This window comes from Nelumbo nucifera, chromosome 3 (assembly GCF_055504915.1).
Source record: "Nelumbo nucifera cultivar China Antique chromosome 3, China Antique-T2T, whole genome shotgun sequence".
NCBI lineage: Eukaryota > Viridiplantae > Streptophyta > Magnoliopsida > Proteales > Nelumbonaceae > Nelumbo > Nelumbo nucifera.
In genome coordinates this window covers 40,933,394-40,945,826 of record NC_142651.1, presented here as the reverse complement: position 1 = coordinate 40,945,826, position 12,433 = coordinate 40,933,394, and the positions used below count along the sequence as shown (strand labels likewise).

General features: G+C 36.2%; 1 protein-coding gene across 3 annotated transcripts; it reads right to left on the bottom strand.

Moving 5' to 3' along the window:
• Window positions 1-612: 612 nt before the first annotated feature.
• On the bottom strand, window positions 613-5,957 carry LOC104603976 (rhodanese-like domain-containing protein 4, chloroplastic). 3 transcript variants are annotated; one of them, XR_016084108.1, is made up of 8 exons: window positions 5,163-5,956; window positions 3,278-3,380; window positions 3,060-3,146; window positions 2,437-2,511; window positions 2,237-2,311; window positions 1,681-1,761; window positions 1,019-1,399; window positions 613-904 (listed from the first exon to the last, which is right to left on the bottom strand). XR_016084108.1 is itself a non-coding variant. In XM_010268170.3 (8 exons), exons 1-8 carry the CDS (start codon window positions 5,831-5,833, stop codon window positions 857-859), a joined length of 1,386 nt encoding a protein of 461 aa, XP_010266472.1. In that variant the 5' UTR covers window positions 5,834-5,955; the 3' UTR covers window positions 613-856. The 3 variants fall into 3 exon arrangements, 2 of the variants coding, with proteins under 2 accessions (XP_010266472.1, XP_088757447.1); XM_010268170.3 differs by having other exon boundaries at window positions 1,154-1,399; window positions 5,163-5,955; XM_088901321.1 differs by lacking the exon at window positions 1,019-1,399 and having other exon boundaries at window positions 5,163-5,957.
• Window positions 5,958-12,433: the final 6,476 nt, after the last annotated feature.

The window sequence follows — 12,433 nt, the reverse complement described above, 5'->3', positions numbered from 1 at the left end:
ACACCGCCACGCAAGATATGTTTTCATTTGAAGCTTGAGATTCTTTCAAGCAAGTGCCTCGTGGCTTTATTTCCTATCGTTAAAAGGAGCCTTTCCTACTTTCCAAATTCCAAGGAGGAGCGAAAGATGTGCGTCATCGTCATCACAAGATTAAGTATTATTATTATTGTTATTAAAAAATTGGGAAAATTATCAAAACAAACTCTTTTTCAAACTCGTTAGATTGCAAACTCGTTTTCAACGTTCAAATATCAATGGCAGTAAAAATTAAAATGCCAAAACAGCCCTTCTGAACTCCGTAATTTTTTAGGAAAATTATTGAAGGAAAAAGTAGGGAAAGCACTAAGCCATTCAGTTCAGCCACTTCAACTGTTACCAAACAGTCCTTCAACTGAAAGGCACATCAACAAATCATTTAACATAGCCACTTCAGCCATTATAAACAGCTCCTAAATTCTGCAAAGGGCTGAATTTTCCTATTGGTGAGTGGTGATGGCAAGTCTACAACGTCTCAGTACCTTCAGCTAATTGGGTAATCTAGGGTCTTTTCCTAACTAAAAGTACAAAAGAGATGTATGATCCATTAACCACAGCTAGTACGACTAACAGATCTGACAGGCAATATATCCAAAATTTATATCAACAAAATGGAATTTCGCTACAAGGAAATTAATGATAAAACAAACAGCAGATCTACAATAACTGCACCTGCAATATATTTATTCTTATTAATACATGACCTTTCTATAATACAAAAATTCAACTAGATTACTTGCTGACTAGATTCCAAATGTTCCGGTCAGACCATTTATCTGCTGCAAGAACACATTCATGGATCCCAGAGTGCACTGAAATTTTAAGGCTGTGAAGGGGAAGGAGAAGTTGGAGGTTTGAAATCTGGATACTGCATCATTGAGAAAAGAGAAAAACAAACATCAGTTTAGAGCACAAAACTAAAAAATTGGATTACTAATACACTACATATTGATGTGAAAAAAAGCCAGACAAGAAAGCTCACCGTTTATCATTTTAAATAGGATAAGAACAAATAGTGTCCAAAAGCGGGATCTATTTAACAAGTTAGCTCGTAAAACTAGCACTGTTTAACAAGCAAGAAAAATCTAAAAATTCAATGCCAAAGGATGAGCATTACATATGGGTATGGTGAAAGTGATCTTGACAATCCTGGAAATGGCTCTGCCTTAACCTCTGTTTTGGGTGCTGAATTGACCTCAGGACTAGGTTTGGAAGCCTGTTGTAATTTTAGTTCGGGATTCAATTCAGTAGCAGCTTCAGTCTTCTGTATGATATCAGGAGTGGCAGTGTTTGATGCTCCCTCCACAGGTTTTGGTAGAGCCTTCTTAACTGTAGGTGATGGTAGAAAAGCCTTCCCGATTTGCTAAATTTTCAACATGGAGAGAGAGAGAGAGAGAGATTATGACCACAGGCAATGGGCGCATCAATATATGAGGATAGTATGCACTAGAATGCTAATATATATGGGACTACATAACCTATCATTTTCATTTTCAAGTACTCCTATGTATTAAAACTCAAAGAGTCAAGAAACCTTGATGAACTTGGTGAAAACTGTATGCATTTGGAACAGATTGATCGTCAGACAAAGTGCCTCATTGGAAATTTAACAAATGGAGATTCATAGTTAGTAGGATGACTTACTTTTATCTCATTGACAATCTCCTTGGGAGCAACCTTAGTGTTCAAGAATTCATCAACTTGTTGCAATGTTACCTTCCGATCCTGTTAATAAAAATCTATGGATGTAAGAAACATTCAAATTTTCATTGTAACATTCAAATAAGGGACATATAAGGAGCTTTTACATCATTTACTCCAAAATTATATAAGCAGGATGATATGGATTTCAGCCTATGCAGCTTATTATGCTATTGGTATAAATATAGCATTTATATCAGCAAGACATCTTAACATCTATTGGAATTTGAAAAGCAGTAAAATCAAGGATAAACAAAGTCGTCTAGTGGTCTAAAATCAAGCTATTTCATAGGAAGATTAAAATTCCTAACATTTCCAACTTTCATTATGGTTTTTCCTGTCCAAGAGGTGGTCTATTAATTTAAGAGTCTTAATAAATTGTATCTGCTCAACATGCAGGATCAAAAGACATTGGTATTGTAGTAAACCAATTAATTGTCCTTCAAGAACCTCTTAAAATGAGAATACACAAGTCAAGAAGAAATCATCAGAGACTCACTTCTGCAAACAAAAGTTTCTTGCTGACAAACTGAACGATTGCAGCTGAACCAAGAAGTTGGAGTATTGTTTCTACCTGCAAAAATTATCCCCAAAGTCATTGAATGTCAATATCCATACCAAATCTAATTCACATCTACCAAATATATAAAAAAAAAAAACACAAAAAGTCATGGCAACCAGAAATGTCCACATTCTGACCTCTGAAAATGCCAATAAACCTAAACCTGTTGCTGCTGCTAATCCAAGGGTAACAGGCAAACCATCAGAACCTTCCTGCACTTAATCTCTTTTTGTCAGAAACTACATGAAAAACGTCACTAATCAAAACTAAAGTGAAATTATTTGCATCATGCTGACACAAAAAATAGAATATGCAGAATTTGCCAAAACTTAATGCTAATATTTCAGAATAGTTTCCTATAGAAGACAAATCCATCAGTTGCATCATCAAAGAAAGCATATTCATGTCAATTTTTTCTTAAAAAATAAAAGAGGATCATCATCATCCATGCCTTACCCCAACTACATGGGGTCAGCTCTAAAAAATAAAAGAGAATTTCCATTAAAAATGTCACAAAATCACCCACACTGATGCTCCCCATCCTAAAGAACAAAAGGTTCTATTCATGGGAAGTGCAAGATGACAGTATTTGGAAACTGTTTCTTATGGCTGTTTCAGTTTCATTTGATTCCTTTTTTTTTCTACCTCATGAGCAACCCTGCCAAATTTGCACTTTGGAAAGCCAAAGATTCACCAAACATCTGTTACCTACTAAACTTGTTACGCATTTAAGAATCAAATAGAAGTTTCAGATGCATACCCCGAATACACCACTAATAGCATCTGTCAAATTGCCAAAATCAAAACTCAGTGTTCTTTTTGGGGGTATCCATGGTAGCCCACTATTCTGCAAAATTTGTGTTCATATCCAAGATTCTCAATACTGAATAAACCAAGTATACAATAAAGTTCAGTGCACAAGGAAAAGGTAAAACAAAAGAAAAAAATAAGTATAAAAGCAAGGAGATAGACAGTGACCATCCACCCTCGGGGTCCCTCTGCACCATCTTTTATGGAATAAGCAGCTTTGAAACCATTTGCAGTGACCAATTCTGCAACTAATTCAGAGTTCCCATCAAACCTGACTTGCATGGCAGTTCTGATGGAGTTAGTCCTGAATACTAGTTTTGGATGTTAAGCAAATAATATATAAATCAATATCAGCACACAGAATCTGACCTTTACACGGATCTATATTTGACATAAGAAATAAATATTAGAAACAACATTGAGTATGAAAAGAGAAATGTAGGTCAGTTGGATCATCCTCTGCTCGGGGAAGCTCCACAGCCTCTAAACTGCTCACAATGTGCCTCATTAATGGAATATAAAACACTAATTGTCGGACATGTTTTGAGTGACTAAGATTCTATGGATGAACCTCAAACGATGGTCCTCAAGACCAGTATTTAATCACCATTCAGTAAATACTAATAGAAACAATTAATAAAATAACAAAACTAAGTGAGTGATACTTTCTGTTATAGGAATTCATCAACAACTGTTAATTAACTTCATCACATGATCAAGAAAACAAAGACACATTGATCAAAATCCCCTAGAGATATAAATCAAATTCCAAGTCACTTAGAAAGCAGCACATTGTTCACCGCTTAATTCAACTAATGTAGTTACATAATCTATGCAACTTTTGTTATGGTTCATAGGCTAGGGTTATATAACCATGTAAGGCCAATACCCAATGTTGGTCCCAGCTATCCGCGGTCTTGGGAGGGGTGGACTGGATATAGACCTGACTTTTGACACTTTTTTTTTGGGGCACAAAGTGGCTGCTCTCAAACTCCAACCAACATTCATATGGTTATCAGCCTGAGGTTTTACAAATCAAGCAATAGCCCTTGGTTATGAATCCGGATTTGCTCCTCACACCAATGCATTGGGAACATCTCCCATAAATGACAACATACAGGTGCAGCTGTGCAGGAGATGTTCCCAATGTGTGGCTGCAAGTTCTGTGAGGTTGATTTGAGGAACGCCCAGTGATGAATCCAGATTTGCTCCTCACACCAATGCATTGGGAACATCTCCCATAAATGACAACATACAAGTGCAGGAGGTGTTCCTGATGTGTGGCTGAAAGTTCTGTGAGGTTGGTTTGAGGAACGCCCTGTGATTACCTGGTTAAGGGTTTGTAGAAAGAGAGAGCAAATTAGCCCTTTGAAAAGGAGTAAGTATGGATAACAGTAGCATGGTTAAAAAGATTGGTGACTTCATGATGGCATTGAATAACTGCAGCATATTCTATATTAAGTTTCAGTTCTATGCATCACTTATTGAACAATCATATACAACTTAAACATCATCACCATCATCCATGCCTTATCCCCACCATATGGATTCGACTAAATGAATCCTGTTTTGCCAATCTGTTCTATTTAAAGCCATATCGACCTAGCAAACCCTTGCCCACTTAACAGTACAATCATATACACCTTGATTCAATTACTTATTTAGCCTCTCATGCCTACAATACAGTAAGTACATTCAGGCTAAACCTTTTGTCTCTTTTATTATGTATTTGTAAGTGATATAATGAATTCTGCTGCCTTGTTATATTTGAACGTAGTTTTGGTATATTGGCATTCTAAAACAATTTGTGGTGATTGTAGCATTGGTGGTTGGACCGGTTTTTGGGCCCTCAAGATCCTTTTTATCTCCCCCCATGTATAAATCATGTAGCTCAGTAAATCTCAGAACTCAGAGAGCATTTCAGAAATTCACACATTTAGTAATTAGAAATTCTTATCAAAACTGCAATTAAGCCTATTTAAAAAAAAAAAGACAATAGGAATCATTAGCGTATAAAGAAAGAGAATTACAGTTACAGGGCCTAGAATCTTACTTGTCTAGAATAAACAATGTGGTATTTTCTGGTTCCTTGAACTTCAAAGAAAGCTTCTTCAAGAATCCGAGTTTGTCTTCGCCATTGTATACAATTGACACAGCTTTCTTCTTCAAACCTCGAATATCTGGGCTACCCACTTCCCTAAATTCCACCGGTGCCCTTATATCAAGCAATTGAGCATCAAGATCATCGGCTAATTTTGCAAAAGCATTCTTTGCAGATTCAATACCCCAAGGCTTAGGCTTCTTCACAACCTGAGACAAAACAAGTGGAAGCGCAAAAATGGTGACTCCACCAACTATAATTGCGGGATTCTCTGCTCCAAAGCTAACAACGTTGTCGAGAAGACCACCCACATCAAAATCAGAACCACCACCAGATGTGGAGGTGCTCGTAGACTGCTCTAAAGCTTCCTCATACGTGAGAGCTCTTGCAAGCCCAGCACTAAGAACAGAAGACAGAACCATTAGGCTCCCATTAAAACTCCGCAATAGAACCTCCGGTAAGTTTGTTGTCGATACGAAAGAATTAGCAAATTTGGAGAATTTAAGTGGAAAAGTTGAAGGAAGCGATGAAATCTTTCTGGGTTCGGTTCTTCTATCAGAAAGAACTGAAACTGGGGTCAAGCGTGCTGCATTAAGGGCCTCCATGGCATAATTCTCGATCATGAAAGGGAAATCTAAGCTCTCAAGAAATTGACAGAAAAGCTTCAATTCTCAAGAGACATGATTTTTCTTTCCCTCCTTTTAAAAGGTAAATAAAGGATTGCAGCATTTCCATTCGGATGGCAACCTTGGACTTGAAGGGGGGGAAGGGGAGCTGACGTGGAAGGAATGGATACGAACCAATAACAAGATTCCGCGTGGCACGTTAAGATGAGACATTCCTGAACTCCTGGCTTCGATTCTTATATGTGGCTGAAAGTCAAGACCATGGTCTTGGTCCTGGAACGGGAATACTGAGTCCGAGTGGTGAGTGGTGACTACAAAAAGTAATTAGCTGTCTGTACTCTGTAGTAGTAGTAGTAGTTGAGGTAACAGTAATGGTCGTTGGTCGGTCGAGCATTTGTGGTTGTGGGATACAGAGAAGCTGAATGGATAATAGATAAGGCCGGAAAGTCTTTCTGTCCCAGCTTCCCGGGGCCGGAAATTACCAGCTAGGCAACCACCAATGCGACCTGGAATTCCGTCCGTCCTCCACTGACGTGCCGGACAGAAACCAGATGCATAACTTGGCTCCGTGGAACAGGAGCAAGCTGGCAATAGACGCAAGACCGAGTCCGACTAGAGAGATCGGGAAAGCTGAAAGCAGCATAAGACGTAACAAGCAAAAGCAACCCTATTTACAGTTTGTCCTTAATGACAACAGTGCAAGAATGGATGACAAAATACTCGGGGACTGGGACTGGGAGGACCACCGCATTGTGTTCGCCGGTCAAGCATTTGTCATTGAGACGGGAATGAGAACTACCCAAGTCCTTAAAATCACAAGAGGATAAACCTAGCTACTTCCTACTTGGGAAATTTTGTGCAGAGATACATGGGATTGGGGCGGATTGCATCATTCTTCTACCCTGGTTTAAACGAAGCTCGGAAGCTGGAATTAACTTTCTTATTATCTAATTGCCTACTTGCCTCTTGTGTGACAAAAGTGCGATTTAGCTAAGACAGATCAAATCACTTTTGACCACCCTCCAAATAGGGCTGCAAACGGATACAATTAAATGGAGTATAAGTAGATTAAAGTTTGATTCGTTTGTATTCAAATTTGAATCAGATTCATTGGATTTATATATGCATTTGAATTGAATTGCATTGCAACTTAGTTATTTCATAGAATTAATAATTAAACTAAAAATACAAAATAGTATATATTATTAATAAAATAAACTAAAAATAACTTCTTTTGGTATTTGGTGATTTGGGAATCGAATCCGTATACAGCTGATCCATCCCACAGTGATACTGTATTTACATTTTCAGACTCAGCTTGTTTACGGAAACTTGCACCCATGCAAATACATGGCTCAGTTTGGAATATGTAGAGTATAAAACACCGTTTCCAAACTGACCCGAAAGTGCAAGTGTGGTGAAGGCAAATTCTGGTTAAGTTTTGCTTCAGCCTTGACTCGCGCATGTGTGCTTTTTTGGCATGGTTTTTAAAAACGAACCGGTGATCGAACCGGTCAGGGGTCCGGTTACCAGTTTGAATGGTCCGAACGACCGGCTCGTTCTGACAAAAAAATTTAAAAAATTGCAAAATTGTCAAAACCGTTCGAACCATTCGAACAATTAACCGGCCGGTTCAGCAGTTTGCTGACCAAAATCAACAGTTTTGGAGGAAAACGGAACCAATCATGTGACTGATTCCTGGTTTTTCTGGTCCGGTCCAATTTTAAAAACAGTGGTTTTTGGTAATTGACTCTTGTTTGTTTGTAAAAGATAAAATAAGAAGTGGAATGAGGTTGTCCCCACCTTATCTGAAAGAGAATGGAGGTATGATGAGGTTATTTCTTTGAGAGGGAGAGAGAGGTTGGAATTAAAATGATAGACCCCATAAAATTGAACTAAGAGGAAAGTGGTGCAAATTTTACATTATTTCTTAAGTCAGTTTGGAAGGAATACAAATGTAAATATATAGTGTAAAACCTTATGTTTTGTATTATTTTATATATATTTGCATTGTATATATTTGCATTTATACTATTGAGCCTATAATGCAAAACTTGCACTGTTAGTGAGTACAAATGAGACAATAAGTACAAAGTTTTCATGGAGGAGCCATGTTTCAAAGTATCGATACTTTGAATATGCAAAAATCATATGCTCTGGGCTTCATTCCAAAACTCTTATCTTATTTTTCTATTTATTTGGTAGGTAATCTGTGAGGCATTATATCACATTAACTATTATCATTTAAAATCATACTGATACACATCGATACTTTCTTTTATTATTAGGGGAATGGGTGGGGAAGAGTAGGGTGCACATGAGGCCCATTAGCCATACTACAGAGAGCTCATAGTTCAACGGGTTTGATCTCATGCCTCCTATTATGGAATTCAGATTAGCTGAATGTTTTAGCTGTTCAGCGGCTGTGGAACCAATGGTGAGGCTCTACACTAGTAATAAATTCATGGGTCATAAAAGACACAGGCCTTATGTATTTAAATACTGGTGTGGAACCTTATCATTGGTTTCATAGCTGCTGAACAGTTAAGACATTCAGCTAAACCTTACTCCCTATTAGGAGGGATGTTAAGTTACCATCTCGACTATGAAGTCATCCGCTAAGAATTGATACTTTGAGCCTTGATGGGAGTGCAAATAATAGTTACAAACAGATGCAAAATTGAGCCAAATGCAAAATTTGTGTTTGGTTCAGATTTGCACTACAAACAAAATTCAAAACAACTTGTATTAAAAGCTTTAACCTATGACAATTTAGGAGTCCACTCATATTTGATCTAATTATAAATGGATAAATTTTAATCACTTTCAATAAGATCAAATTTAAATTTAGATTCAGACAAATGGGTATCATTTGCATCCCTACCAAGTACTTACAGCAAAAGCATACTCTTAGGCCTCGTTCATTTTTTCAAATTTTGAGGGGGGGCGGGGGCAAAGTTGATCAATGGGATTGTAATTCCCATTGATCACTTTTTCCACTTTTGTTTTCCAAATTCATGTGGAATCCATGGAAAAATCACTTTCCTTGAGTATCACTTACCTAGGTAGGTGATACCCATCTCTTAGTTGAATAAGTAACTTCCCCACCTAGAGTTGTAAATTGGGCAGTGATGGGCTTAGTTTTCAAGCCCATGGGTCAACATGACTGGGTGGGCCATGCTAGCATGGGCTTGTGGCATGGCACAATACGGCCTATCCTGGCTATCTATCTTTCTATCTCCGGCCTGAAAATTGTCTAGGCAACTGGTTCCATTTCACCCTTAACCCGTTCTTGGGCCAAAACCCGTTGACTTGGTTAGAGAACCGCTAGCTCGAGCAATTGAACCATAAACCCATTTGACCGGGACAGTGGTTCATGGGTACAACATAAAGAGAGAAAAATGACCTCAGATCTAAGACAAGAACGACCTCATATCTGAGATCCATATACATCAGAGAAGAAGAAGAAGAAGAAGAAGAAGATTGCAGAGGTTGGAAGCTGAAGATAAATAAGATCTTAGATCTGAGATCTGAGATAGATCTGACATCTGCATTTCTATTGTCAGTTTGTCACTGCCGTCACCATTGCCGTTGCCATCATCATCGCTGGTGAAGGTTGAATCCTCCTCCTCCTCCTCTTCCTCTTCCTTCTTCTTCCCTCCTCTTCCTCCTTCCCTTCTTCCCTTCTTCCCTTCTTCCCTCCTTCATTTCTCTCATTTCTTTCTTTTTCTTTCTTTCTTTCTCATAAAAACTAAAGGAGACTAATACTAACATTTGCCCTAATAATATAAACCATTCGACCTAGAAACCGGTGGCCACAGCAGTTCTATTTCCGGATTGGTTTTTAAAACCTTGATATATATATATATATATTCAATTTTATTGTATTTTTTTTAATTTTTTGTCTATTTTGTTAATTTATTTTAAAATTTTCATTATTTTTTTAAATATACATCTAATGACTTGGCCCGGTCTAACTTACAAGCCAGCCTAGCCCACAACACGGCCTGGGCCCGTTCCATGGGCCAGGCTGGGCCGAATCTCTAAAGTATCCCAAAGATAATAAGCACGGCCGGGCCCAGCCGCAGGCCGGCACAGCACAACCCACCAAAAGCATTGGCATGGCCCAATTTACACCAATGATTCTAACAATGACTTATCTTTGTATGATTTACCTAGGAATGAAGCCTCTATACTGTTCTTATGTACTGAGGCGGGATCAACAGACTGGTAAGTTCATATTTGCATGATAGGACAAATGGCAAAGTAAGTTACTATCAGCGCTACTGGCAATAGAAGCCTCAGTCATCCAGTAATTTTGATAAACAAAATGTTTGAAATTTACATAACAGTGTTTAACAATTGGTGGCATTCCTCCCCAATCGGCTGCTTGTCTGCTTATCAATTCCCAAGCTGATAGTTCAAGTGTTTCGACAAGATTGGTGTTCGATTCGCCCTTCACAATTTGTATTTTTTATTCTTTTTCTTTTTTCTGATATTTCAACAAATTTTTCATGAGCGTAGGTAATAAGAATTGTGGTGCAACTAACCATGTGATTGGCCTATTGAAAAGAACTGTGTTTTTAACAATAAAATCAGCAATATTATTATCAAGGAGATGGAGTGATAAATGAACTTACACAGGATAAACCTGTAATTAGAAATTATATGATGAATTCACCAAGGGACCGCAAGGTCTGGATCCAATAACATATTCACTATCTTCTACACATCTCCTTTTAGACAAAATGAACTGTTTTGCAAATTGAATGTTTTTTTTTTTTTTTAAGCCAAGCTTCTACATATCTCCTTCTGTGTAACCTCCTGTGTGATCTGTGGGGGCAGCACCTCCAGGTTTTATCAAAAAAGAAAAAAGTAATTTCTCACCAATAATACCAATTCTGCCTCCATTGCCGTTTGGAAGCTCCATCAACAATAATTTTTAGTATCAACGATGGCCCTTCAGAATTTGTAGGTTATTTGCTGTACTGAACTCAAGTGCTATCGTTCAATTCAGTGTTATCTTCTTAATTTGGCAAACAGCCTCTAGGTTTAGGGTGTCAATTTGTTAAATTTATGGGGCCCATTTGTTGTTTTCCTAACTTCAACATTTATAATTTATAGATCCAGTTAGTTTTTAGTTTATTGACCAAAAATATAACCAGCTTTTATTTTCATTTCAAAGGAAATTCGTGTAAAAGGCAAATAATATAGTTTAGTACATCAATCATGTGATGACTCTATTCGCCCTAACTGTGAGTTCTTAAAATAAATCAACAATTTATTCAGAGTGAATCGACTACTGGTTCACGGATAGGCCTAAAGAATCTGGAGATTAGTAAGTCTGTACCTTCTTTGATGATATTTAATTCAAAACAGATTTCAAAAATATTGTATTTTAAGCCTTAATGGACCGTGCAAAAGTATGGGAGTGAAAAATCTATTTTATTTATTTATTTAGTTTTAAATTTTACTTTACTTTTTTTGCTGCAAATGCATGAATGAAATCTATAAGTATATACTTAAAGCATTGGAAAGGTATAGACATGTTTCTCCCTCCATTTTCTCTTTTATTCTCTCTCTTCTGTCTCACATTTCTTTAGTTTGATATTCAAAAATTAAAAGAATGCCACATATAAGACAAACCTCCTTCCCTATATAGTGGACTCTATAATATTTGAAAATTACAACAATGCCATATATAAGATAAATACACCTTCTTCACCTTGCTATGTTGTCTCTATGATATTAAAAAATTATAGAAGTGTCACATATAGGACAAACTTCCTTATATAATTGACTTTATGGCATTCAAAAATTAGAGTGCCACATACAATTATTTATAATTATTCCATCCCTCTTCTTTCTCAATTCCCTCTCTTCTCTTGTTCTCTATCTCAATTTTTATTTATTTATTTTATTATTATTGTTATCTAAATATTTATTTATTTAATAAAATTAAATAAATTATTTATTTTAATAAAATAAAGGAGATGTGATATCGAGAGAGAGATTTTAATAAACATTTATTTATTTATTTTACTAAATTATTTATATATTTATTTAAAAATAATTTACTAACAAATTATTCTCTCCCCTTGAGCCCAATATTTAGGGCTGTTAACTAGTTGGATCTAGTTTAAGATAACCCATACCAGTCCCATCCCAATAAACTTTTATTTATTTATTTATTTTTATTCAAATTAATAAATTATTATATAAACATTAATTTATTTAAGAAAAACTAGGGTTGAACCAATAGGTTGGGTCTATTCTCATGGAGCTAAATTGACTGAACATAATTACAATGGTTTTAGTTCCATAATTTTGTCTTAATTAATTATTAGATTGATTCTCATTCTTAACTGTCCAGAATTGATTCAGGTTTGAAACCAAGTATTTTATGAAATATAAAAATTTTTATCTTTCATGTAATTTTTATCATGTTTCATGTTTAAAATAGTAAACTTGATAAATAATAAATAAGATAATATTAGTTAAAATGTTCAAGTTAAAAATAAATTAGTATTATTTTAATTATTGTTTTCAATATAATCAGGTCTATAATTTGATTCCAATTAAATAATTGATTCAAGA